The sequence below is a fragment of the Vombatus ursinus genome, unplaced genomic scaffold, assembly GCF_900497805.2.
Source record: "Vombatus ursinus unplaced genomic scaffold, bare-nosed wombat genome assembly UNPS02009824.1, whole genome shotgun sequence".
Classification (NCBI taxonomy): Eukaryota; Metazoa; Chordata; class Mammalia; order Diprotodontia; family Vombatidae; genus Vombatus; species Vombatus ursinus.
Window position 1 is genome coordinate 6,487,494 of NW_020949602.1, and position 26,441 is coordinate 6,513,934.

A 26,441-nucleotide genomic window follows, 5' to 3' on the forward strand; every position below is an offset into this window, starting at 1 on the left:
CCTCAGACACTCACCAGCTGTGTGACCCTAGGCAAGTCACTTAACTCTGTTTGCCTCAGTTTCCTTAACTGTAAAATGAGCTGGATTAGGAAGTGGTAAATCACTCTAGTATCTTTGCCAAGAAGACCCCCAAATGGGGTCACAAAGAGTTGAAAAACCTGAAAAATTCCTGAACAACAACTGGGTATGAATAATGACAATGTCCCCTCTTTGTCTTCCTACTTGTCTGATTTCTCATTCTCTTTTACTTGACCTTTATCCTTGCTATGCTCTCTAGTCTTGGTGTCCTTCAAGGCTCTATCCTGGATCATTTTCTTTTCTCTACATATATACTTTATCTTAATGACCTAATCAGCTCCCAATTGAACTAACAAGTTCAAGTATCATCTCTATATAGGTGATTCCCTTGTTTTTCCCCGGAGTTCCCGTCCTTTACTACCGGTAGCCTATTAGATATTTCCAGTTGGATGTCCCATAGGCATCTCAAACTCAAACACAACAGAACTCATCATCTTTCCACCTAAACCCTCCCTAGTTCCAGACTCCCCCACTACTGTTGAGCTGGCCATCACACTCCTTGTCACCCAAGCTTGAAACCTCCATGTCATCCTTGACACCTCATTCCCCCTCACCTATATATCTAATATTCACCAAATCTTGTACTTTCTAGCTCGACAATGGCTCTGTCATGTATCCCTTTCTAAACCCAGACAACATCAAGTCCTCATCACTCACCTATCACCTGGTCTATTGTAATAGCTTCCTAATTGGTCTCTCTCAGGGGCAGTGAGGTGGCACAGTGGATAGGGCTCTGGTCTTGGAGTCAGGAGGACCTGAGTTCAAATCTGGCCTCAGACTCTTGATACTTATTGCCTGTGTGACCCTGGGCAAATCATTTAACCCTGATTGCCTCACCAAAAAAAAAATGTTCTGTTCTAATTGGTCTTCCCCCACTGCGATCCATTTTCCACACACTTACCAAAGAGGTTTTCCTATATCCCAACCCTTCCTCCCAATTGATAAACTCCACTGGTTCTCTATTGCTTCTAGAATAAAATATAAACTCATAAAGTACTTCCCTAACCTACCTTTCCAGACTTGGTACACATGACTTTCCTTCATAACTGTGAAATTTACTAGTTCTATGACCCTGGACAAGTTAATTAAGCTTTCTGAGCCTCAGTTTCTTCATTTTTAAAATGTGATCATTGTGATAGCACCCAACTCACAGGGTTGTAGTGAGCCTCAAATTCAATTGATTAGGTAAGTTTCTTTGTCTCATCTTTTCTGTCTCTGTCTCCGTTTCTCTGTATCTCTGTTTCTGTCGCTGTCTCCCTGTCTCTATCTGTTTCTGTCTCTCTCTTTCATCAGTCTCTCAGAGAGATGCTTGTACCACTTAGAGTCTAAGCATCTTGCTCAGGGTAACATAATCAGTGTATGGCAGACCTGGGATTTAAATCAGGTCTCTCTGGCTCTGTGTCCCACTTTCCAGGCACCAGTACGTTCTGTCTCACCTCCATTCATAAACCTTTAATCAATGAAATTGAATTCTTTAACATAGTTAAGAAAGACAGGGATAAGGAGTACAAAGTAATGTGGAAAAGCCTTTATAAAATAATGAAAATGCAGAACGAGCAGAATGGAGAGCACACTAACTATGAAAATATATGGGAAAGTGAATGAGCATTTATTGGCAAAGAACTCTCATGGGAGTTTGGAGAGAGAGGGAGAGAAAATGTGTTGTGATACTATTTACCCTGAAATTAACTTAAAAGTCAAATATTACTACTACTAGGATTACAAATATTATAAGTGAGTTTAGTTGTTTGTATTGTGCTAATATCATTTCCATTAAAATGTTTAATTTTGAAAATTGGCATTAATCAGTAAGTCACACTTTACATACCTTTTACCTTCACTGAGAAACTCAGACTCATTTAAAAAAAAAGTCTATGGGTGCGTATTGAGATCTGAAGGAAGGTTTAGAAGAGGAAATGATGCAGAAGAGGCCCAGCCAACATCATTTAGTAAGATAATACCTTCTACGTGAGGTGGCTCCATCCTCATTTTAACTTGTGGTTTTAAAATCTGACAATTGGTCTCAGGAAACAAGTTTTAGCAGAATAGTCTGAGGGGAATGGGAAAGAGGTGACAGCTAAAAGTGGACATTTAGCAGGTTCCTGGGCTTATAACCAAGTGGGAAAAGCACCAAGAGAAAAGGATGTGAGTCTGGTAATGGAGTCTCGACCACAGGAAAGCACCGGTTTGGGGATAGGAACACTTAGGTTAAAATTCTGACCCATGTGACCTTGAGAAAGTCACTTAACCTCTAGGGACCTCAGTTTCCTTATCTGTAAAATGAGAGAATGAGATTAGATGGTCTGGTCTCTTCTAGCTTTAAATTAATGAACTGGTGAACTCATAAGTTAAGTGGTGAAAAGAGCCACACTATTCATCCCTTAAAGTTCCAGAATCATAGATTTAGAGCTGGGAGAGACCTGAAAGCTGATTAATTACAGCATATCATAGTGGGGAAAAAAATCACTGACCCAGGGGCCAGAAGACTTGAGGGGTTAAGCCCCCAACACACAAGTCATATTATAGCTATGAACAAGTTCACTTTTTTTCCCTGGAGCTCAATTTCCTCATCTGTGAGATGAGGGATCTGAGCAAAAAGGGGCTTTAGAATCTAGAATGTCAAATTGGAAGAGAAAAGTCCCTAAATCAGGACTTCTTAACCTTTTTTTTTTTTCTGTATTCTGGATTCCTCCTCCCAACAATCATTAGCATTTATATATCCCTTCAAGGTTTGCAAAACACTTTACAAATGTAATCTCATTTGATCCCCATGACAACCCTGGGAGGCAGGTGCTATTATACCCATTTTCCTGATGAGAAAACTGAGGCAGATGGAGCTTAAATGACTAAAATCACACAGTTAGTGAGAGTCTGAAGCCAGATTTTAATTCAGTTTTTCCAGGTCTAGCAGTCTATCCACTAGTTGTGTAAGTGTTTTCAAATGCATAAAATAAAATAAAATCATAGGATTATAAAGGAAACCAATTATATTGAAATTCAGTTATCAAAATATTTTTGTAAAGTAAATGGACCCTGGGTTAAAAACCCCTGGATAAAATGATAACGCTAAGGATAGCTTATATTTGTGTAACTCTTTTCCTAAAACCCTATGAAGTAGATGCTATATATATATTATCCCCATTTTACAGAAAAGTAAACTGAATTCTTGAATGAGAAAGAGAGGGGATGTGATTCTCCAAAGGTTACAGGAATAGCAGCAGAACAAGACTTGAGCCCAATTTTTATTGTTATTGTTTAGTTGTTTTTAATCGTGTCCAACTCTTCCTGACCCCATTTGGGGTTTTCTTGGCCAAGATACTGGAGTGGTTTGCCATCTCCTTCTCCAGCTCATTTTACAGATGAGGAAACTGAGGCAAACAGGGTGAAGTGACTTGTCAAGGGTCACACAGCTAGTAAGTGTCTGAGGCTGGATTTGAACTCAGGTCTTCCTAACTCCAGACCTGGTGCTGTCTGTATTGTACCATCATAATCATTTTAGAACTTGGGAGTCTTTCATTCCTCAGCTGAAAAATAAGCCAATTTAGACTGGATGTTCTTGAAGATTCCCTCCAGTGATAAAACTATTCTTGTATGACTCACATAAATTCTCTGATCTTTGTTTTTTTCATCCATAAAAAGGAGAAAATTACGCGGGCAATGTCTCTCTAACTTTGTTAGGTTGTTTGTGAGACTCAGATATGATAAATACATCTTACAAATCTTAAAGTGGTATATAAGTGCTAACTTATATTATAACTATTAACTTAAGTTCTGTAGATGCCCCTTGGGAAATGCTCTTTGTATCAATGAACATTCTTTCATGGTTGTATGAGGGGGGGAAGAAAAAAAACATCCCAAGGTGTCAAGTTCATGGGTGTGATTGTTACCCTTCCCACAGTGGGTTTATTGGTGTGTCCCTCTCTCCCTCTTATTTTGGGCATGCTTTCCCTCCCCCACTCCCACCCCCATTTCTGAAGCAAAAAAGGCTTAGGCTGTAGTTCACATCTGGTTCACAAAGAGAGGATTTGCATTTGAACTCACTACAACCCGAAAACATGCCTGAATGTCTTTCATGGGAAATGTCCCCTTCCCTGAATGCCACAGTTGTAAATCTGTTTTTGTTCTCTCTCTCTCTCTCTCTCTCTCTCTCTCTCTCTCTCTCTCTCTCTCTCTCTCTCTCTCTCTCCTCCAATCCATGCAGGTCACAGGATTGAGACTGTCTCATAGCCTCGATGATCTGGCTCTTCTCTACCTGGCCACAGTTCAAGCCATTGCTGTAAGTATCTGGATTATCTTTTTTTTTTCATCTTTTTTTTAACCAAACATTTAATATCTCTCCCTCCTACTACTCCACCATGGAAACACACACACATACACACACACACACACATACATACATACATAATACACATATATACATGTGTGTATATATATATATATATGATAAGAAAACCCTCATGACAAGCACTGAAGTGCAGCAAAACAAATTCTCCCATTGGCCATGTCCAAAATGTCAGTCTCACTTGCCTATTGCTTCTCTGGCAGGAAACGGGTAAGTTTTCTGGCTTCCATGGAGTTGGAGTCAGGGGTGCTCTGTCATATCTTATTCCATGCTCTAGAGGAAAAGATTCTGAATTAAGCAGGAGCTCACCAAGAAGACTTCTAACATCTTGCCCACCCAGAGTGACAGGCTCCCAAAGGTCCTTGCCCACTCTGGCAGTAACCCCATGTAACACAAAGTCCACGGACATCAGCTTTGAATGATCTGCTCATTATTCAGTGTTCTTGAATGCTGATCTGACTAATTTTCCACATTTCCTTCATGGTAAAGGGAAAAGTCATACTCTATGTATTCTGTGAGCATGGCCTGCTGGCAGAAAAGCTAACAAGAAAAAAATAGCCATTTGCAAAACAAATTAACAAAAATGTTCGAGTATAATTACACTCCTGTTTCCATAGACCTTTGGAGTTTAAAGCCATGGAGATGTGAAGGCTTAGAGCTTTCTCCCCAAGAGAATGTAAACTCTTTGAGAAGATGGCCTTTTTCCTCTTCCTTTGGATCCCTGGGGCCTTGTTTGGTCAATGCTTGGTGATTGATTGATTAGGGACAACTGATCATAGATGATTAATTAGGCGTTAATACTAACACCTCTGGAATCAGAGACTGTTAGAGCTTGAAAAAATTTAGAGCCTGACTACTTCAGGGAGTTATTTGTCTTTTTTGGGTCCTGGACCACTCTGGCAGTCTGATGAAGCCTATAGGCTCCTTGTCAAAATAATGTTTTTAAATGCATAAAATAAAGTATGTAGGATTACAAAGGAAACCAATTACATTGAAATAAAATTATCAAAAAAAGAAAGTGTTTTCCCAAAGACAAGTTCACAGTTATTGTCAATCTAGTTATACCTTTGACTTAAGCCAGGAGAGGTTTGGTGACTTGCTCATAGCCCCAGAGAAACAGGTTCTGAATACTCATCTTCAGCCTTCAAATCGGGTGCCCTTTTACATTTTCCTTCATTAGCAAGTAATATTTATTTAGTGCCCATTCATGAATGCTACTGTTAGATGCTATCCAGAATGGAATATGGTCCCCAACCAGTGGAATAATTTAAAGAACTTATCTGAGTTTATTTTGTTGAATTAAGATAGGGTTAATTAATACAATTAATCAGTCAAAGAAATTGAATCGTTTGTACATGAAGACACAAACTAAAACAGATAATGCTGCCACAAATCATCCTGCCAAAGAGAGGTAAGACAAAACAAGAGAAATATATGAATCCACCACAGATAAAGTCAGTCACAGATCTAGAGGAGGAAGGCATCTCAAAGGCCATTGAGCCCAACATCCCTCATTTTACAGATGAAGACACTGAGGCCCAGGGAAGTTGGGACAAAACCATAGGATCACAGATTTAGAGGGGGAGGAAAGCCCAGAGATCATTTAGTCCAATTTCCTCATTTTACAAATAGGGAAACTGAGACCCAGTTAGGTCAAATGTCTTGCCCAAGATAACACAGGTAGCATCAGAGGTGAGATTATCTTCTGTTCTGTACCTGCTAAGGGTGGGAATATATTTCATCAGGTATATAAGACACTAGACCACATAAGACACTAGGAATCCTTATACTGACGCCCACTCCCATTGTCAAATTGAGTCCCCAGAGAATAATGGGCTTCATCTTCCCCTCATTGATCTAGGACTACCTGCAAGGGTCAGTGGGCAAGCCCCCATCTGGTTTACTCCCCAGAAATATCAGTCACCAGTGTTTACTACCCTCATATCATTTTCCATTCCCAGTCATCAGTACCTAACTTTCAGTTCAACCAGTCAATTTCTCCTCAATATCATACATTAATGTCAGTTAGTTTTTTCAAAGGGATATTTATTGAAAAAATATAAGACCCAAAGTATTATAATATTCAGCCAAAATGTGGCAAACTGTTCCATGTACAACTTGGACCTGGGAAAAGTGGACATACCATGGTAGCTACAAACATTCTGGCAACTGAAATTCTAGCAACTGAGTAGGTAGGCAGGAAACAGTCACAGAATCCTTATGTAGACTTTGAAGTAGAGGGCAGGACCTTCCATTACACATGTCTGGACGTAGCAAGCATCCTTGGGTATTGGCACCAGGCGGCAGTGATTGTCCTTCCTTGAAGGATTACATTCTGGACTGGCCAAGCCTTCAATTCAACAGTGTCTCAATGGGAAGGATCTTCAAAGCCCACCTAATCCAAAAGAATACAACAGTGCCATCACCTCCATATTCATGCAGACTTTATGCCTCTGCTAATGCAGCCTGAGCTTATATTAGTTTTTTGGAAGCCCTATCACACCACTGACTAACATTGGCTTTATATTCCATTAAAATCTTCTGATCTTTTCTAAATGAACAACTGGTTCTTTTCAAATGAGCTTCACCTCATATTGGAAGCAGAAAATAAAAACAGCCGAGTGAGTTCCATGTCCAAGCCCCACATGTCACGACTTTATCTTTAATCTGTATTTGGGCAGACTATATGGAGAAGGTGAGTGAAAGAAAATGTATTAGTCTTCTTCTGAATTTTGTACACAACATTTTAGAAATAGTTTTCATGATTATTTGGGCCAACAGAAAACCAGTAATCCAGACCCAGATTGTCTCATAGTTACTCTTTCTGAAAGAATATTACAGGAGGAGCCCTAGCGCTTTATAAATGCAGTCAATTTAAAGTAGGAAAAAGAACCAGCTCTGTTTTTCCAAGTCCCACACACTCTGAAAATCAATTGTGTACTTAATGTACTTATCATAAGTGGCACATGGGGTATTAACAACTTTAGTATTTAGGCTATCCATTGTCTTAATGACCTTTAAAATATCATTGTAAGGAGGCTTTTAAGAGAAAGGCTTTTAGATAGGACTTTATTGTAGAGTAATTTGAATTACTGTGAATACAATTCATTTTGGAAAAGTATCTGTGTGTGCTAACCTTTAAGCAAAATGATGATGGTTTTAATGAAGCATGGAGATAACAGATACATTTCCCAGGATGGTAAATGGAGTAAAATAACATTCTGCTTCAGCAGCTGAGAACAATGCGCCGGCACCTATTTGCTGTTGACAAGCTGAAATTGAACAAATTCCTCCTTTGGACAGTATCAGCAATTGGGTTGTTAATATTCTGTAGGAATAGGATAGTAATGAATGAGGAATGTAATTAAAGGTACATGGAACTGTATGGAACCTTTCTTTAAGTTAAAAAAAAAATTAACCATGCTTAATTGAAAATCTTGTCAAACAATAGCTTTTGTCCATCGGCTGTTAATCTATAGTTTTCTTTTCAACAGTAAACCTTTTAAAAGAAAAAAAAAAGACGATTTGCATTTGAAACCCCCAGATTTGCATTTTCTTCATGATGGAATTAAATTAACTTTTTTTTTTTCCTGTAGTAGACTAGACTAATTTTAATTTAAATTTTTTCCCTGATTAAAACATTTTTTCCAGACAGGTAAACACACAACAGTTTTCTCACAATCGCCTTTGTTGGGGCATTTAGCGAGAGGCAGAAAGAATTTTACAGTTTTGGGTCTGTGAGGCTTGAAGGAGAAGGAGAGTTCCAGCCAAGTTAGATACAGCCACAGTCCTCACCGCAACCAGAGATGAACCTTCAGATAGCAAGTCAGGAACGTTTATTAAGTGCCACTGATTTCAGGAGCTATGCTCTAAGAAGAGCATGCCCATTCAAAACTGAAGATTTTCCCTTAAGAAGATTGACTACATTCTGTTAGGATGACAAATAAGAACATGGAAGTGTATACAAAGTCCCATTAATGATTGGGGGGGGGGGGGGGGGTCTAGAAAGGCCTTGTGTAGAAGTGACCCTGGAGCTTTACTTTGAAGGAAGTTGGGATTTCATGAAGGAGAAGGAGAAGGTGAAGTTGAGGGTGTCCCAGACAGGGCAGACCCCTGTACAAAGGTCTGTCGGCTGAGGAGGTGACCTCAAAGTCACCATTCACCACCTACTATGAGCCAGGCATCCCAGCCATGCTAAGTACTGGTACACAAAAAGATGAAAACACTGCCTTCCCTCAAGAAGATTACATTCTAAAGGGCAAGATAACATATAAATAACTAGGTACATGTATTTGTTGCTGTAGTTCAATCATTTCAAAAATGTTGGGCTCTTTGTGACCCCATAACAGATTGGCTATGGGGGGAGAGGGAGTCTACCACAGGAATAGGAGAAGAAACCAAGATTTTGAGCCTGGGTGACTGGGATGGTGGTCCTCTCAACAGTAATAGCAAAGTTTAGAAGAGGAGAGGATTTGGGGAGAAATTTATTAAGTCCTGATTTGGGCATCTTGAGTCTAGACTTGTTGTTTGCATTGGAAAGATTATTTTTATATCTGGGAGACCAAGCAATTAACCAACAAGTATTTATTAAGTACCTACTATGTGCCAGACTGTCTATGTCGAGTGCTGAGGATACAGAAATATGAAACATTTTTTTTTTTATGAAACATTCCATACTCATATAAGACCTTATATACTCCTAGTTCTGGGGGGGGGGAGAGAAGGACAGGAGAAGAAAAGAAGGAAAGGAGGGAGGGAGGAAGGAAGGGAGGGAGGGAGGGAGGAAGGGAGGGAGGAAGGAAGGAAGGAAGGAAGGAAGGAAGGAAGGAAGGAAGGAAGGAAGGAAGGAAATTTACTAGACCTTTACAAGATGTAACTGAGATTATGGAAAAAGAAAAAAATCCTGGTTTGCCCAGCATATCACTTAGCATAATTGAGACTGAAGGGACACAGCTCAAGTGCCGGACTGGTGTTGACTAGAGTAGAAGAAATGAAGGTCACCAGAATATTGGAAATACATGGATCTGAATAAGAACCACATGGGATTAGATGGGACACAAACTCCATTGGTGAAATACAGACATTACAACTATAACAAAATGCAAAGTGATGAAAGTTCCCCCCGTTGCTGAAAATTATATCTACTGTTATGCCTTCCACATTGCAGGGGATTTAGGGACGTGGTGCCCCTGCAATATGGAAAATCTGTATAAAAACGTTGGGCCCTCCCTTTGTACCAGAGAGCAAGTCTGAATTTCTTCTTTTTCTTTTATGGGGTGTTTACAGTACCTTATTGTAAAATTTGGGTTAAGTATTTGGTCATAGGCTCTGTGTTGTCAGCTGGCCTTTGCATGTCATCTGTGGCTTCCACAAAACTCCTGAAAAAATCCCATTTAATTTCTTATGCCACCTGGAGACATATGGAAACCACAATGGGGAAAGTCACACTGAGGAATGGATAACCAAAGCTGGCAACTCAGGTTCACCCCCCAAATTGTCAAATGTTGACTTCATCACCAAATTGATTAGGTAGGAAACTCAGCTCCGCCCCTGAACACTGAGGATTGGCCAGGCTTCCCCGTACATAGATTGTGACCCTGGCATTAGACATTGCTCTTGGTATTTGGGTCTTCTAAGAGTTAGATTCAGAAGTTTACGTTTCTGGTCAGTAGCACTGTGGAAAGCCCCAGCTGACTCTGCTCTTGACAGGTCAGGTGTCCATTACCTTATACTCCCTACTAGATCTTGCTAATGAAACTTTTCCTTTCAAAGGAATGTCAGGTTACCTTTAAGTTTCTTGAGATCTTTGAGCCCCATTTATACAATGATAGAGTGGAAAAATATGATCTCTAAGGCCCTTCCCAACCCTGACATCCCCAGTTCTAAGACATTCCCTGTTCTCAGCTCCCTCCCACTTCTTACATTTACATTTTAAGCTTCAAGGTCCTTCCCTTCCCTAACATTTGGGGTTATGTTTCATCTTTCTCATTCTCTGTTTCTCTGAATGTATTTCTTAAATTCCCATTCTGTGCATTGACTCCCTTGGTTACTTCTGACCCTGTTTGCCCTGGAATGTGTTAAATGGGTGTGTGGACATTGGAGGGTTTGTCTTGCTTTCTTCTTTGCTTCTCCATCACCAGTGATGCCACCTCTGGTTTGTCCTTTTAGCTTGGCACGCGTCATATTCTGGAGACGATGGAGGCAGCCGGCCATTCAATCAGCACCTTGTTTCTGTGTGGGGGTCTCAGCAAGAACCCTCTTTTTGTGCAGATGCATGCTGACATCACTGGTAAGTCAGGGAGAGAAGGAAAGACCTGCCCTACCCACTAATTGGAGACCTCGGGTCTGTGGGACAGGGTGAGAGTTAATGTTCCTGAGTCTCACAGTTCTCCTGAAACACAGAGCTCGCCGCCCCCTGCCCTCTGCCAACACAACTCTTGAGTTTCACTTTCAACAAAGCTCTCTAGAAACTCTTCTAAATCCTAGACTTTGAGTTGGAAAGGACTTCAGCAGCCATCCACCACAAACCCTTCATTTTGCAAATGAAGAGACTGAGGCCCAGAGAGATTCAGTGATAATGCTGCACAGGTAGGAAGTATTGGAGGGGGTCAGAATTTGAACCCAGTTCCTCTGACTTCAAATCAACCATTCTTTCCTTTGTCCTGTGCTGTTCCTTCCACACGTACTGAGATCAGTTTTTTTTTTGTTTGTTTGTTTGTTTAACCTTGGATATATTTTCTATTTCTTTATCTGTGTGCATATTGCCCCTCCCAAACACTTCTTTCCTTAATTGGAATGCCCCAGCTAAACTACTTGAGGTCAAGGATTATGGGCTTTTGTCATTGTATTTCCTCCTAGAAATCTTAATGTGTAAGTTTCCCATTGTGTTTCTTTGCCTACCTCCGAGACTGGTGAACATGAGAACCTGAAGTAGCCTGGTATCATAAGAAAGGCATCAACTTAGGGATTCATCAGTACAGCCACAAGCCAGCACACCCTCCCCCCCAAAACACCAAAATAAGCAGAGCACTAGGAGAGAGGCCTCCACACATGGTTTGATGATGGCTGCCTCCCGCATTCTTGCAGTCCTGCTGCATAAGATACTGCATGATAAGTTCATTGATGAAGGGCCAGACCACATGTTTAGTCACGTGAGAGCCCGAGTTGCTCACCATACAGTTCCCAGCAAGAGTCAGGGAGAATGACTTCTCCTCTGGTGAAATCTCATTCCTATGGGCTTCTCTTAATTGAGGATTTGTGATCAAAAGACACCAGGGTTGAGGCTGGGTCTAAGACTGAAAAATAGAGCTGTGTTTCAAGTCAACATTTATTGATTAAGCTCCTACTATGTGCCAGCCACAGTGCTAAGCACAGAGAATACAACAAAAGACACACACACACACACACACACACAAAAACTGTCCCTGCTCTAGAGAAACTCACAGTTTAATGGAGAGACAACACGTGAACAGCTATACAAATATCATATATGCAGGGCAAATTGGAGATAATGGTGGAGGAAAAGCTCTGAGATTCAGGAGGGTAAGGAAGGGCTTCTTATTTGCAAAATGTGGGGTGTTAGCTGAGACTTGATGAGGGAAGGGTTCCAAGTGGTGAAAATGCTTAGAGAATCAAGTCTGAGAAGTGGCCAGGAAGACCCCATCGCTGAATCACAGAGCAGGTGAGAAGAGTGACGTGTATGTAAGAAGACTGAAAGGTAGGAGGGGCCGGGTGATGAAGGACCTTGAAGGCTAAACAAAGAGTTTTATATTTGATCTTAGAGGTGATAGGGAATCAATGGAGGTTATTCAATAGGGAGGATTTGAACCTAGGTCCTCTGATGCCAAAGCCAGTGTGCTCCTGTCCCAGCACCACACTGCCCCCATCCATAGAAGCCCCATTGAATTTGTTGATGGCTTTGCCCAGGATCAGGCCTGCCTGCTGCATTCAGTTGTTTTAATTAAGAATGGTCTGGCTATTTCTGATAAAGTTGTAAACTGGAATTTGGCCTTCACTGTGTGGACTACCAGTCCTCTAACAGTCAACTGCACTTTCTACCTTGATGCAGGGAAGAGAGAAGATGGAGGTCAGCCATAAGTGAGCCCCCATGACACAGTGGTCTGGGGCAGCCTGGACCGGGACCTTGGTACTGGTGGGACCCACTGTTTGTCCAATGAGACCAATATCAAGATGCCACTTTCCTTTACTGGAATCCAGAGAAACATAAAGCCAGTTTCACTGCAGAGAGGCTCAGCTTTGGAAGCTATTCTCTGGAGGCTGAAATAAGAGGTCTATTAATAGGTATTTGGATTAAAATGTAAACTGGAATCCTTGGGCTGGAGTTAATGACCAGATACAGTTCAGTACAAAGGGCCCTTTTTTCTGGGTTTGGAATTCCCCTCCCTTTGTAAGGACATTGACTGACAGAGGAATGGCAAAGTTCATCTGCCTTCAAATGCTCTTGGTTCTGCTTAACTCATTAGTCTATCAGATAAAATAACTGGAATTCCACAAGTCTCTCCCATCCCTTCCCCCATCCACCCCAATTCTTTGGAGAAAAGACCAAATTTGAAAGCAGCACTGTGGAAGGCCAGGCCTCATTAGTCAAACCAGTCAGAAACCACCAGACATTGACTCCTGTCTCCTTCAAATATCTTCACTGCTCAAGTTTTCTCAGGGAGAAATAGGGATATATAGATTTGGTAAATTCCCTTTCCAGTACACCCACAGAAAATGAGGCAGTAGAGTCTGGAAACCCACTGAAAAATGACTTCTGGCATGCAGGACCCTGTAGATTCTGGCTTCAGCTTGGTTGTCAAGGAAAGCAGTTATTATCATTGACGATTTTTAAAAAAGATCTAGCCTTTTAAGGATAAATATGGTAAGGATGATAGTGATATTGGTGACGATGATAATGATATACAACTAACTATAGCATTTTCATCTAGTAATTTTCATGCTTGTGGGGGATTTCTGGTATGGAAGCTTATCTATAACTTTGAGTCTTAGAAGGTATAATGAATAGAGGCCTAAGCTTAGAGTCAAATAGGCCTGGATTCAAATCCTTCCTTAGACAAGTAGTAGTTCTGTGGCTCTTGGCCATTAGCTTAACCTTTCTCGTCCTGGAAAATGGGGATAATAATAATCTCTTCACCTGGAAAATGGGAATAATAATATTAACTATTTCAGAAGATTGTTACAAGTATTAAATAAGATATTATAGGTAAAAGACTTCGCAAAACTTGAAGTAACTTTACAAATGTTCATTATTATTTATATTAGTTAGTTAGTGCCTTATATTAGTTAGTGCCCCCAACATGGGGATTCCATTTTGATCCTCTTTAAGCAAAAATGATAACAACTAACCAATCAATATGGTTAGGAAGTTGCTCTGGGTATGGAATAGTAAAGTGACCCATAGTCACACACAGTAAGTTTTTATCAGAGTCAGGACTTGTGCCCAGGTCTTTACTACTCCGAGACCAGTCCTTTAGCCGATATGTTGTGAATGTCACAGTTGGGCCTGGGTTCAAATCTGATATTCACTATATAAATGACCTCAGAAAAGTCTCTCCTCTCTCCGCCTCAGTTTCATTATCTCTAAAATGAGGGAGTTGGTATGAATGTTCTCTCACAGCCAGATCTGATCAGTCATTGGGTAAATATTTATCAAGCTCCAATTATGTGCCAGATGCTGGATATACAAAGAAGGGTAAAAGACAGTCCCTGTTCTCAAAGATTCACAGTCTAATGGGAGGGACGACATGCAAACGATTATGTACAAACAAATGATATGCAGGATAAATTGGAAACATCCAAGACAGAGAAGGCACTAGAACTCGGAGGGGTTAGGAAAAGCTTCTGGAAGCTGCTGTCTGTATAACTGCGACTAAGCCAATTCTTCTCTCTGGCCCTCCGTTTCCCAGATGGAGTCGGAGATACTGAGATACATCACCTCCAAGATTCCTTCTGTTGTGGTACAATAGAAATAGGGATGGTTCTGGGGACAGAGGACTTGCGTTCAAATCACAGCTCTGACATTTTCTACGTGCATGTCCTTAGACAAATGATTCTCTCTCTCTCTCTCTCTCCGGCTCTCAGTTTCTTCATCTGTAAAATGAGAGAGTTGGGCTGGATGACCTTAAAGGTACTTTTCAGTTGTAAGTCAATGATCTTGTTTCCTTAGTTAATTATCTGTTGGAAAAAATGTTTAGTTCACAAATAGCAACTCTATTGCTTCCTTTATTGATGTTCTGATGGGTCAGCATCTTTTTTTCCTGGCACCTGCTCTAAGTCTGACTTGTTCTATTGATGCTGTCCTGCCCTGACATACGTTTGTTATATCAAGGTAGAACCATCTTTCTCATGGAAAGATCTTTGCCAACATGATCAAGGTCAGAGCAAGGGATTCTTGTCTCATTTTTTACAAGTGTACTTGGCCAAGGGTATCCCTGGACTCTTCCTCAGCCAGAATTCCTTCTATATCCCACAGCTGAGGGGTCCCAAGTAAGGACCGGGCCATAACTCAGTAAAAACGTCCAGCTCTCTAGCCCTTTGAGGATTACAGACGATTTTCTTTTAGGACACAGAGTCTTTGAAGCCATGGGTGGGTTTGTATGATCAGCTCCATTTTGCAGAGGGGGCAAGAAGGCTCAGGGAGGTCCCACAGTTGCTAAGTCAGGGAACCAGGGGTCTAACCCAAATGTATCCACACTTCGTCTCTTATTCTCCTGTTTTCCTCCCTATTGCCATGGAATGAGATCCCTTTTGAGAATCTTTCCTAAAGAGAGACTTCACAAAACAAAGAACAGAGATATCTCTTAAGACCATCTTGTTTTGTTTTGTTTTGTCTGGAAGGGGAAAAGAATGAGCCCCTATTATGTTCCAGGCACTATGCTAGGCACTTTACAAACATCATCTCCTTTGATTCTCACAGCAACCCTATGAGATAGGTGCTATTATGGGTCTTTTTTACAGTTGAGGAAACTGAGGCAAACAGAGGTTAGGGGACTTGCCCAGGGTCACACACTGAGTGTTAGAGGCAGGATTGGAACTCAGATCTTCTTGACTCCAGACCCAGTGCTCTAACCACTATACCATATTAGAGGATTACAGATTTAGAGCTAATTAATCCCTTCTTTTTGGAGATGTGGAAACTGAGACATAGAGCAGTTAAGTCATTTCCCTAGGACAGCAGTTTTCAAACTTTTTGGTCTCAGGACATTTTCATACTCTTATTTGGAAAAAGGATAAATTTCTACTAATTGATTTGGCTTTTTTTTTTCAATATCACTATACTTTCTCCCAATGTTCTTCCTCATCAACCTCCATTAAGCCAGACCATATAACAAACAGCACTTTTTTAAACAAAAGAAAGAAAGAAGAGGAAAAATGAGTATAATTAATTAGCACCTCCAAAAAAATCGGAAAATATGTGCATTCTAAACCATCTGTGTACTTTCCACCTCTGTAAGCCCTTTACACCTTCAAAATTATTCAGGATTCAAAGAGCTTTTGTTTATGAGGGCTATATCTATTGATATTTAGAAATTAAAATTCATACATTTTAAAATATTCATTTGTTAATCCATTTAAAAATAAGACTAAACTTCTTACACATTAGCATAAATAATATTTTTTATGAAAAATATATTTCCCCACAAAGAATTAGTGAGAAGATTGACATTGTTTTCCATATTTTTTGTAGATCTCTTGAATATCTGCCTTAATAGAAGACAGCTGATTTTTCATATCTGCTTCTGCATTTCATCTATTGTGATATATTGTTTTGGTTGAAATGGAATGCAGGGTATCTGGCCTCATGTAGAAGGGAGGAGTATTTTAATGGGAGAATAATGATTTAATACTATCATGAAAATGGACTGGATCTCATGGGCCACTGTCAGAGAGTCTTGGGTCCCCCTGGGGATTCACACTTTGAGAACCACTAGCCAAGGGACACATGGGCAGTAAGACTGGAGCCCAAGTGTTCTTGGCTCAGTCCAGTGCTCTGCACATTATCATAGTCATAGCTAGAGATGAAAAAGGGACTCGGGATTATTTAGTCTAACTCTTTCATTTCATGGATAAAAAAAACTAAGGCCACAAAAGACTGACTTACCCAATGACACATACACTTACCCAAATGGTCAAGTTGAGCCCAGATACCCACAATTCTTTTCATGTGTTCCCTAGTCTAATTACATTGGCTTCAATACCCAGTCATGACCTCATGGGCTGCTACTTTTATCTTCTACTAATTATTATCCAGGAATCCCTTGTCTACACGACATCTACACGACATCAATACCACCTACAAATCTTCATCCCTAGGTAACTTCCACAACACAATTTCCATCTTTCTGTTGCATGGCCACATGGTATTTCTAGATGGAGTCAGAAAATTGCCAGGATTTCACGCCCTGTAAATTCTTGGGGCAAAACTTGAGCTGGTCCTAATACTCTTCAGGAGGCTGGAGTGATGGCAGCAGCCAGCAGGAAACTTACAAGCTGGAGGATGTCCAGGAAAGTAAGGAGGGTGGTGAAAAGCCTTGAGATAATGCCGTATGACTCTTGGTGGAAGACTGGGGAGATTTACCCTAGAGAAGAGAAGGCTCAGTGGGGATGCATTGGCCGGCTTCAGGTATTTAAAGGGCTATCACGTGCAAGGTGGTTAGCTTTGTTTTAGCTGGCCCCAAAGGGCATAATTAAGAACAACGAATAGAAGTAGTAAAAGGGTAAACTTAAGCTTGATGTAAAGAAAAGTTTCCAATAATTGATGTACAATTATCTTGGTTGGCCTTGAAAGAAGAAAAGGATTCCAGTACATAGAGATGAGGAAGGCTGGGGTGTGTCCTGGACATGGGGGATGATATAGCAAATGGATGAAGGTGGGAAATAAGAGCTAACATTTATATAGTGTTTACTATGTGCCAGGCACTGTGCTGTTACAAATGTAACATCATTATCATATGATGCCTACCATGCTCCAAGTAGGAAGGGAAAAAGAACAAATATTAAGTGATACCTATGTGCCTGGCAATGTGCTAAGTGCTTTACAATCATTTGATCCTCACAACCACCCTGAGAGGTATTATTGTCCCCATTTTACAGATGAGGAAACTAAGGCACACAAAGGTTAAGTGACTTGCCTAAGGTCACATATCTAGTGAGTATCTGAGGCTGGATTTGACCTCAGATCTTCCTGACTCCAGATCCAGGGCTGTATCTGATAAGCCACCTAAATAGGATTGTTGTGTTTGAGGAATGGCTCATGCAGTGGCTTGACTGGCATATAACGTGAAATAAAGCTGGAAAGGTGGGTCATACTGCCATGCTTAGAATGCCTTCCTTCTTCACTTAGATTCTCTTGGAATCTAAGCTCAGTTCTTGTCGCTTTCCCGCAATTCCTCTTTTTCTGATTGCTCCTGTATCAAACTCAGAGGCCATTGAGTTCAGTTACTCATTTTACAGATTGGTCAACTGAGGCACAATGGAGTTAGATGATTTGCCCGAGTCGCATAGCTATGGTATGTCTGAGGTAGAATTTGAACCCAGTTCTCAATGACACAGAGTCTCATGCCCTCTCCACAATGCCCTGCTGCCCCCCCAGGAAAGGAGTTGTTATCATTTTTTTTTCTGTTTGGGGGTTTGTTTGTTTTTTTGGTCTTTGTATCTCTAGCACCTAGACAAGCGATTGGTACGTAGTAGGTGCTCAAATGAAGCTTACTGAATTGAATTGAACCAAATTTCAGCATGGTATAGTTAAAAAAAATGGCTTGATTTAGAGTTAGAAGAATTTGGTATAAATACTGCTTTGCCTCCAAACTGCTAATCTCTTTGGGCCTCAGTTTCCATACTATAAAATAAAGGGGTTGGGCAAGAGGCATCTGTGGTCCCTTCCAGCTCTAGGAACCTACAAATCTAAGTTTCTTCTCCAGGCCCCATTTTTTTTTTTTTGGTGAGGCATTCAGGGTTAAGTGACTTGCCCAGGGTCACACAGCTAGTAAGTGTCATGTGTCTGATACTAGATTTGAACTCACATCCTCCTGACTCCAAGTCCGGTGCTCTACCCACTGCGTGACCTAGCTGCCCCCAGGCCCCCATTTTCCTAATCTGTAAAATGGGCTTGTTGGATTGGAGGCCTCCAAGGTCTCTACCAGCTTCAGATGTAAGATGCCACGCATGAACCCCTGGGCTCCTGACCCAATAGCACAGGCAGGGAGCTCCTTCAGCCCTGAGCATCTCTAGGAGCATAACAGTGGAAGGATTGTCTGAGCCCTGATTGCTGTTTGCCCTGAGGTTGGGGGGCAAGGTTGGGGAGGGGGAGGCTGCTGTTCCCTCTTCCTTGCCTCTTACCGAGCTCTTCCCTGTCCTGTCCAGGCTTGCCTATCGTCCTTTCCCAAGAGGTGGAGTCTGTGTTGGTGGGCGCTGCCATACTGGGAGCCTGTGCCTCTGGGGACTTCACTTCAGTCCAGGTACGTGCCTGCCCAGGGGCAGGGCCTGGCCCAGGGCCTGTCTCTGCTCTCTGGCTGTCAACAGCCTTTCTGGGCTCTTTGACAGTTTGCAAAACACTGGCAAGGCTATCATTAAGAAGGAGGGGCCTCAGCCCAAGGAGGAACAGAGTCTTCCTGCCTCAGGTACCTCGGTTTCTGCTGGCCCTGGATCTTGTCTCCACCCTACACACACACACACACACACACACACCCCACACATAAACACATACCCTTCCTTGTTCTGCATTTTCAGAAATCTCTTTGTTGTGCTATGCCATGACATATGGAGTGGAATGGTTGATGGGGAAGGGGAGAAGACAAGGGAAGGGGGTATAAGAGTGGTTGGTCAAGGGCCGGGCCAGCTGGGAGCCCATGTGGAGCAAGAGACCAGAAGGTCTGGGTTTAAAATAAGACATTTGCTAGGTTTGTGACCCTCTAAGCCTCAGTCTGATCATTCTAAATACCCCTAGAACTGTCCTCATTGGGTTTGTGTGAAGAAAACCTTCTGTGAACCTTAAATTACTCTAGTCATGTTGGTTGTTTAAATATAAAACAAATTATATACACATATGTATGCGTGTGTATATATACACATATATATCATGCCTCCATTTTAGGTGATCTGGACATGTACAGCAAAGCCCAAATATACAATATATGCATACATATGTATGTATATATATATACACATATATATATATAGTTATGTGTATATATACACATATAATCTCTACCTATATCCATCTTTATCATCTACTTATACATGCATGGCTCTCTTCCTCCTCCTCTCTCTCTGTCTCTCTCTGTGTCTCTCTCTCCTTTCCTTTCTCTCTCTCTCTCTCCTTTCCTTTCTCTCTCTCTCTTCTTTCCTTTCTCTCTCTCTGTCTCTCTCTCTCTCTTTCTCTCTCTCTCTTCTTTCCTTTCTCTCTCTCTGTCTCTCTCTCTCTCTTTCTCTCTCTCTCTTCTTTCCTTTCTCTCTCTCTGTCTCTCTCTCTCTTTCTCTCTCTCTTCTTTCCTTTCTCTCTCTCTCTTCTTTACTTTCTCTCTCTCTCTTTCTCTCTCTCTCTTCTTTCCTTTCTCTCTCTCTCTTTCTCTCTCTCTCTGTCTCTCTTTTTCTCTCTCTCTCTCCTTTCCTTTCTCTCTCTCTCTCTCCTTTCCTTTCTCTCTCTCTCTCTCCTTTCCTTTCTCTCTCTCTCTGTCTCTCTCTCTCTCTGTCCTTTCCTTTCTCTTTCTCTGTCTCTCTCTCTCCTTTCCTTTATCTCTCTCTCTCTCTCTCTCTCTCTCTCTCTCTCTCTCTCTCTCTCTCTGTCTCTCTCTTTCTCTCTCTCTGTCTTTCTCTCTCTCTCTCTCTCTCTCTCTCCCTCTGGTGCATGGATACTGCAGTCCCTCTTGCTTTGCGTCCCACACACAAACATTGCTGGTGGGTCCAAAGTAATGAATACTATTTATCCGCCATGGACACTATTGCTTAGTTCTTCCTCTTTGTTAGCGCTACTACAGGGCCATCGGATCTTCCAGAGGTAGAAGAGAACTGAAGGAGGAGGGTAGAGAAACAGAGAGACAGAGACAGCTCTAGGCACTGGGGATCAATACTCAAGCAAGCGCGGCTGGGCAATCCTTGAAGTCAGGACCTTACCTCCCAAGGAGAGAACATGTCAAACAGAAAAGGAAGTGAAAAGGAGGGAGCACATCCTCATAGGAAAGTAGCAGGAAACCTGGAGGAAGGGTCTGGGTGGCTCCTTCAAAAACTCATCTATGAGAGTAAAGAGGAGGAAAGAAAGGAGAAGAAGAAGGAGGAGGAGGAGGAGGAGGAGAGGAAGAATGGAGAGAAGAAAAGAAAAAAGGAAGAAAGGAAAAGGAAAGAAAGGGAAAAAGGAAAAAAGGTTAGAAAAAAAGAAGAAATGAAGGAAGAAGAGAAAAAGAGAAAAAGAGAAAGAAAAAGAAGAAAGGAAGGAAGAAAGAAAGAAAGAAAGAAAGAAAGAAAGAAAGAAAGAAAGAAAGAAAGAAAGAAAGAAAGAAAGAAAGAAAGAAAGAAAAAAGAAAGAAAGAAAAAAGAAAGAAAGAAAGAAAGGACAAGACACATGTAAAAGGGTCTGGAGGACACCTAACCTGTGGCTTTTTTCTCCAAGGCTCTCCTTGAGGCTTTTGTTTTCCACACAGATTTCTTTCTCTACCTCTAAGTTCCATGCTTGTGTTTCCAGTGATCCCCTCTCCATCACATGGGTTCTGCTGCCATCAGCTTTCTTCTGCGGCTGCTTGCCCGTTAATGCCTATAAGCATTTCTGTCTGGAGCTAAAAGGTCCTGCTCTTGAATGATTAGGGAATACATTTGGCTTCCTGATTGAATTTTCTGAGCCCCTTATCCATTTCCCCATCTACCACATGAGAGGAGGGCACCAAGTCAGAGTGAGCCATTGGTGGTTTAAGGAAAGATTTATTTCTAAATTCGATACCAGGCCTTCCTCTCATGATCGTTATTGGCCACATCTGTATTAACATCCTGGGTTTTCTTTCCCTGAGAAACCCATGAAGGAAAGTTGCTAGTTCTGGATATAATCTGTGGCAAAGCTCTGCTTCCAATTCAATTCGCTGAAGGGTGACATCAGTGCAGATAGCAGAATGTCTTCTCAATGCCTCAGGTAACTACTCTCCCCTTGAAGGATTCATGAAGTTTTCTTTCTCCTTCCCATAGATTTGTCTTCCAAAGTGCGTGAATTTACCCCAAATTCCTTTTGTTGTTGCCTCATCATGTGAGGTAGTTCAAGCATTTCACCTCCCTCTTTTAAATAAATGGGTTCCATTTTTGTCAGAATCAATATCTAAATTGGAATCAGTCTATTAATGAGCATTAATTGTCTGTTAAATGGCAGGTACTGGGAAAACAAAATGTCCTTGGTCTCATATTCTGGGGAGCAAAGGGAACATTGGAGATGGGGGCATGAAATGCCCCATGTACATGGGTAATTACATACACACACAGAGTAGTTGAAAGGGATTCCTTAGGTCATCTAGTGCCCCCTACCTACTCCCCACAATAGCTTAAAATTGATCTAAGACTTTTAGGACATGTGATAAATCCTAGACATGACCTCTTTGAGGGCAGGAACTCTTTTTATTATTTTTCAGTCATGTCCAACTCTCCATGACCCCATTTGGGATTTTCTAGAATGGTTTGTCACTTCATTCTCCAGCTCATTTTACAGATGAGGAAACTGAGGCACAAAATGGTTAAGTGACTTGCTCAGGGTCACACAGCTAGTGTTTGAAATCATATTTAATTCTAGTCTTCCTGACTCTAGGCTTAGCTCTACTTACTTCTCCACCTAGCTGCCCCTTCAGCCTTCGTTCCTTTATCCTCTGTACCGAGCACCTAGTTGATACTTAATAAAAACACACTGAATGATTAGTCATGCAGCCTGGGTTTGAAGATCTCTAGTGAGAGACCATTCACTCCCTGCAAGTAATAAGAAATAACATGACATGGAAGGAAGGGAAGGGAAAGGAAGGGAAAGAAAGGGACTAGGGGAAAAAATATATATGTGTGTGTGTGTGTGAAAATATATTTTATATATTCTCTATATATATATAAATATAAAAATAGGGAAAATATAAAGTAATACATTGGACCTTTCCACAGAAACTCACATTGTACTACCAAAGGGCTTGTTCATACATTGGTCACCATAAGTGTGTGGGTTGAGAGGATCACCCATGGAAATCTACTAGCCTCTTGGAGAGTCAGTATTATGACTAAGTCCATAAGATTAAATAAAAGCAAAAGACAGGTCAACAGGCCATAATTTAATCAGAAATCTGCTGTGATTGGGAAGAGTGCCCAGAAAACTGGAAAAAAAATTAAACAGTCGAATTCAGATTCTTGGAATGCATGGAGCTAGCATTGAAGTCTGTGAATGAGCCTTTGGTTGGAGGAGTTCAACAAGGCATCCTCAAGTATGAGGCTGAAAAAAAAAATAATGGCTTCATTATTGTCCTGGCCTGAGTAAGGTAGCTCTGGATGATGCAGAGCAGAAATCGCCAGTTAAGGATGTGTTTAGGCTGCCCCTCCTTCCTCTATGATTTGAAAGCTGATCTTTTTTTACTTGCTTACTGGGAAATGCAATAGCTCCCAAGATAATTCAGATGTAAATTGGTGCTTCAAAAGAATCCTAACAGGTTCATAGATTAGAACTTGAAGGGACTTGAATCATCTAATCTAACTCTCCCCCTCCCCACTATTTCATAGTTGAGGACCCAGAGAGGGTAAATTCATTGACTCAAGCTCATATAGGTCCTAAGTTTAAGAGATAAGATTTGAAGCCAGAACCTCTATTCTCCAAACTCACTATACTAAGCTGCCTGAACACTGGGCTATATCAAATAAAGTGAAATGGAAAAAAAAAAGATAATTGGAATATCTTATACTTGGATTAAAAAAATCCATTTTACAAATACACAGTGGGGAAGGTGTGGGGGGACTGTAGTTTGTCTGAAAAAAACAAAACAAAACAAAAAAAACCTCAAGGGCTTTTAGTGGCCTTCAGTCTCAATATGAAGCAACGGTACGATATGATGGCCGAAAAAACTAATATGAAGCTTGGGTTGCTTTAAGGATGTGTATCGTTCAAGAATAAGGAGTTGATGGTGGTCCTACTGTATTTGCTGTGCCCTGAAGTATTGTGTTCAGTTCTTGGCATCAAATTTTCAGAATGATATTGGCAAGCTGGAGAGCTTCAAGAGTAAGGCAAACAAAATGGTGAAAGAACTTAAATACATCCCTCATAAAGATTAATTAAAGAATCTAGGAAAATTTAGCCCAGGAAAGAAAAAGTGTAAGGGGAATGTTCTAGTTGTCTTCAACTCTTTCAAGACCTGTCAAGTGAAAGAGGCATTAGACATTTTGTGCTTGGCCCATCAGAACCAAGAACAATAGGTAGAAATTTCAGAGGGATAAATAGAAGATTAATGTCAGAAAGAAACTTCCTGACCATTGGAGTTATCCCAAAGTGAAATGAGCTGTGCACTTGGTGGTGGGCTCTCCATTGCTGGAGCACTTTCAATCAGAGGCTGTCTGAACATTTGTCAAGGATTCTTGTTTAATCATAGGTTGGACTAAAAGAGATCTTAGGTCCCTTCTAACTCTGACATTCTGTGCATTTCCTTCATATTTGTTCTAAGTCCATCCATATGTTTTCTTTTGTTTTAAACAAAGATGTTGAACATTATCAAGAGTTAATGGAATTTTGAAAGGAAGGTAGATTTGATACCTCTTTTCCTCCACTCTCTGCTCATTTCAGTTAATGTAGCCATGGGATATAGTTACAGATGAAGAGATTTTAATGTGTTAGCTCAATCATAATACCTGGTGATCCCTGTACAAAGTCTGAACAGATTTTTCTAACGAGCCAGAAGGGAGCAACCTCTTTACATGAACAGAAATTGTCCACACTTCTGCAGGGATTTAAATAGCTAAGTCCTGGAAGAATTTGAAATGTATAGTTTAGGACAGTTGGAGGCAAGCCAAGCCAAGGTCAGCCGGTGAAGTTGATTTCTAAAGACATGGGGGAGGACAAGGAAGGAATTTTTCCCTCCTCTCTTCTGTCTGCTATCTAGAAATGGAGCTACTCTCCCAGAAGTAGACACCCTATCTCGAAACTGATGGTCAGTTTGGGAGAGTTCAGAGCACAGTGGAGGGACCAGAGCCACACCCTCCAGATAGACATGGCTATAGAGCAGTAATTATTTGAGGGAGTGGAATCAGTTATGGACTCAAGAGAGCCAGCCTTGACTGTCAAACATCAAGCTATGGAGAAGAATGGCCCCTGGGAGCCTAGATGAATAACTTGACAGACAGCAATACTGTGCTTGGGGTGGGAGGAGAAGGAGGACCTTTGTGAGGACTCTAGAGAGACAGGGTATTGAGGTCCTGAAGTTCCTGAGTGGTGAGCTGGCTTGGCCATATGTGTTTCCTACATGTGTGCCTCATGGCAATTATATTGTTCCCATTTCTTCCTCAGAAGAGTATGTTAGTGAGAGAGTACAATCCAAGTTTATCAGGAGAATAACTCTGTAACTCTGTTTCTCTGCCATGTTAGTAACGAGATAACTGGGTCTACTGGCTGTTAATGGGAAGCATGCTAGTAGAGATTTATGGGCCATAGTTTTAGATGGATACTCAACACAATGTGATATACCCTTGAGCCTGTTACAGTAGTTACAGTCCTGGGTACTTAACTGACGAACCTGTGGGTACTGAGTGTGTGTGTGTGTGGGGGGGTGTGCCCATAGTGGGTGCCACATGAGTATTTGAAAAGTGGATAGAATGTGTTTGTGTCATAAAAGGACAGGTGATGGTCAGCATACTAGAAACCTGCAGGTGAGAATCTCTAACACCTACTTTTCAATCTTCCTTCTCAGTTCCTACTATAAAATTTTGTTAGAAATGATCAATCCCAGGATGTCAGGCTTCTGTGCTTGAAACCGTCCAACATCAAGCCCAGGAAAGGGTTAGTTGCAGTCACCAGGGATGTTGAACCGCAGTGCTTGCAAACACTGTCGTGAAAATCCAACTGCCTCCAAGGGGCCCTGAGAGGAGGCATCTCCAGATGCCAAATCAGATAGCACAAATGAATTAATTCCTTAGTACATGGTTTCACAGTTGTTTCCAGTCCAACCAGCTAAGGTTAGAGGTTGAAGAAAGCAAGTTACTAAGTGAGTCTTATCTGTTTCCATCTCTCTTTAACCCAGGAGGTCAAGAAGAAGGGTTGGGAAAAAAGGAACCCAAAGAGAAGGATGCATTTCCTTGGAAATGTTATTTGTTGGATGAGCCAAACAAGAGAAGGAAATAAAATAACTGTTCCCTGTCCAGTAAGGGCGACTTCTTCCCTCATCTCATTAAAAATTGAAAGCACTCTTGTTTTTAAGTAGGGTAAATTAGTAATTAAGTGCTATATAACCAACTTGTGTAAACACAATACTGAAGGAGGTCAAATTAATCACTCGGTTGGCTTGGTTTTTTTACACTATTAATGCACCTTTTACCAAAGCTCTTCCTGTGGTGCCAGGATGCACTTCAAACAGCAGAATGGATGGACATTGAGCTGCTGATGGATCACAGTGGGCTAAAATGGGAGAAGCTGACTGAGCAGCAGAGTTAGGCAGATTCAAAGTCTGTGGAGAAGCTCTTTCCATAAGATAGATCCTTTCATCCCATAGTTACCCCTTGGCTTCTTGATCAAGGATCTGGGGGATTGATGTCCTCCATACTTGCATTTCTGGCTACTGAGGTACTTCCACACTTCTGGAAGGCAGACTTCTCTTTCCCTAAATGTGCCTTCGGTGCTTGAGTTTTTCTTTTACTTATCAAGTCTGTCCCCTCAATAGAAGGTAAGCTCCCTGCAGGCAGGGACCTTGTCTTTGTTCTATTCCCATAGCCCTGTGAAATTAACATAAATAAGCACATAAACGGAGCTTATGAATGTATGAATGAGAAAAAGAAAACATTTATTAAGCGCTTTCCTATATAATCT

The 26,441-nt window shown here is 41.2% G+C and overlaps 1 protein-coding gene across 5 annotated transcripts in view; it reads left to right on the plus strand.

The window, feature by feature from the left end:
* The window catches only part of FGGY (FGGY carbohydrate kinase domain containing), a 532,436-nt gene that overhangs the window by 427,605 nt on the left and 78,390 nt on the right, over positions 1-26,441 (plus strand). For all 5 annotated transcript variants that reach the window (XM_027852828.1, XM_027852830.1, XM_027852831.1 and 2 more), the window contains 3 exons: positions 4,280-4,354; positions 10,589-10,709; positions 18,803-18,897. In XM_027852828.1, coding sequence (XP_027708629.1) covers positions 4,280-4,354; positions 10,589-10,709; positions 18,803-18,897 — 291 coding nt within the window. The remainder of the gene's footprint in view (positions 1-4,279; positions 4,355-10,588; positions 10,710-18,802; positions 18,898-26,441) is intronic.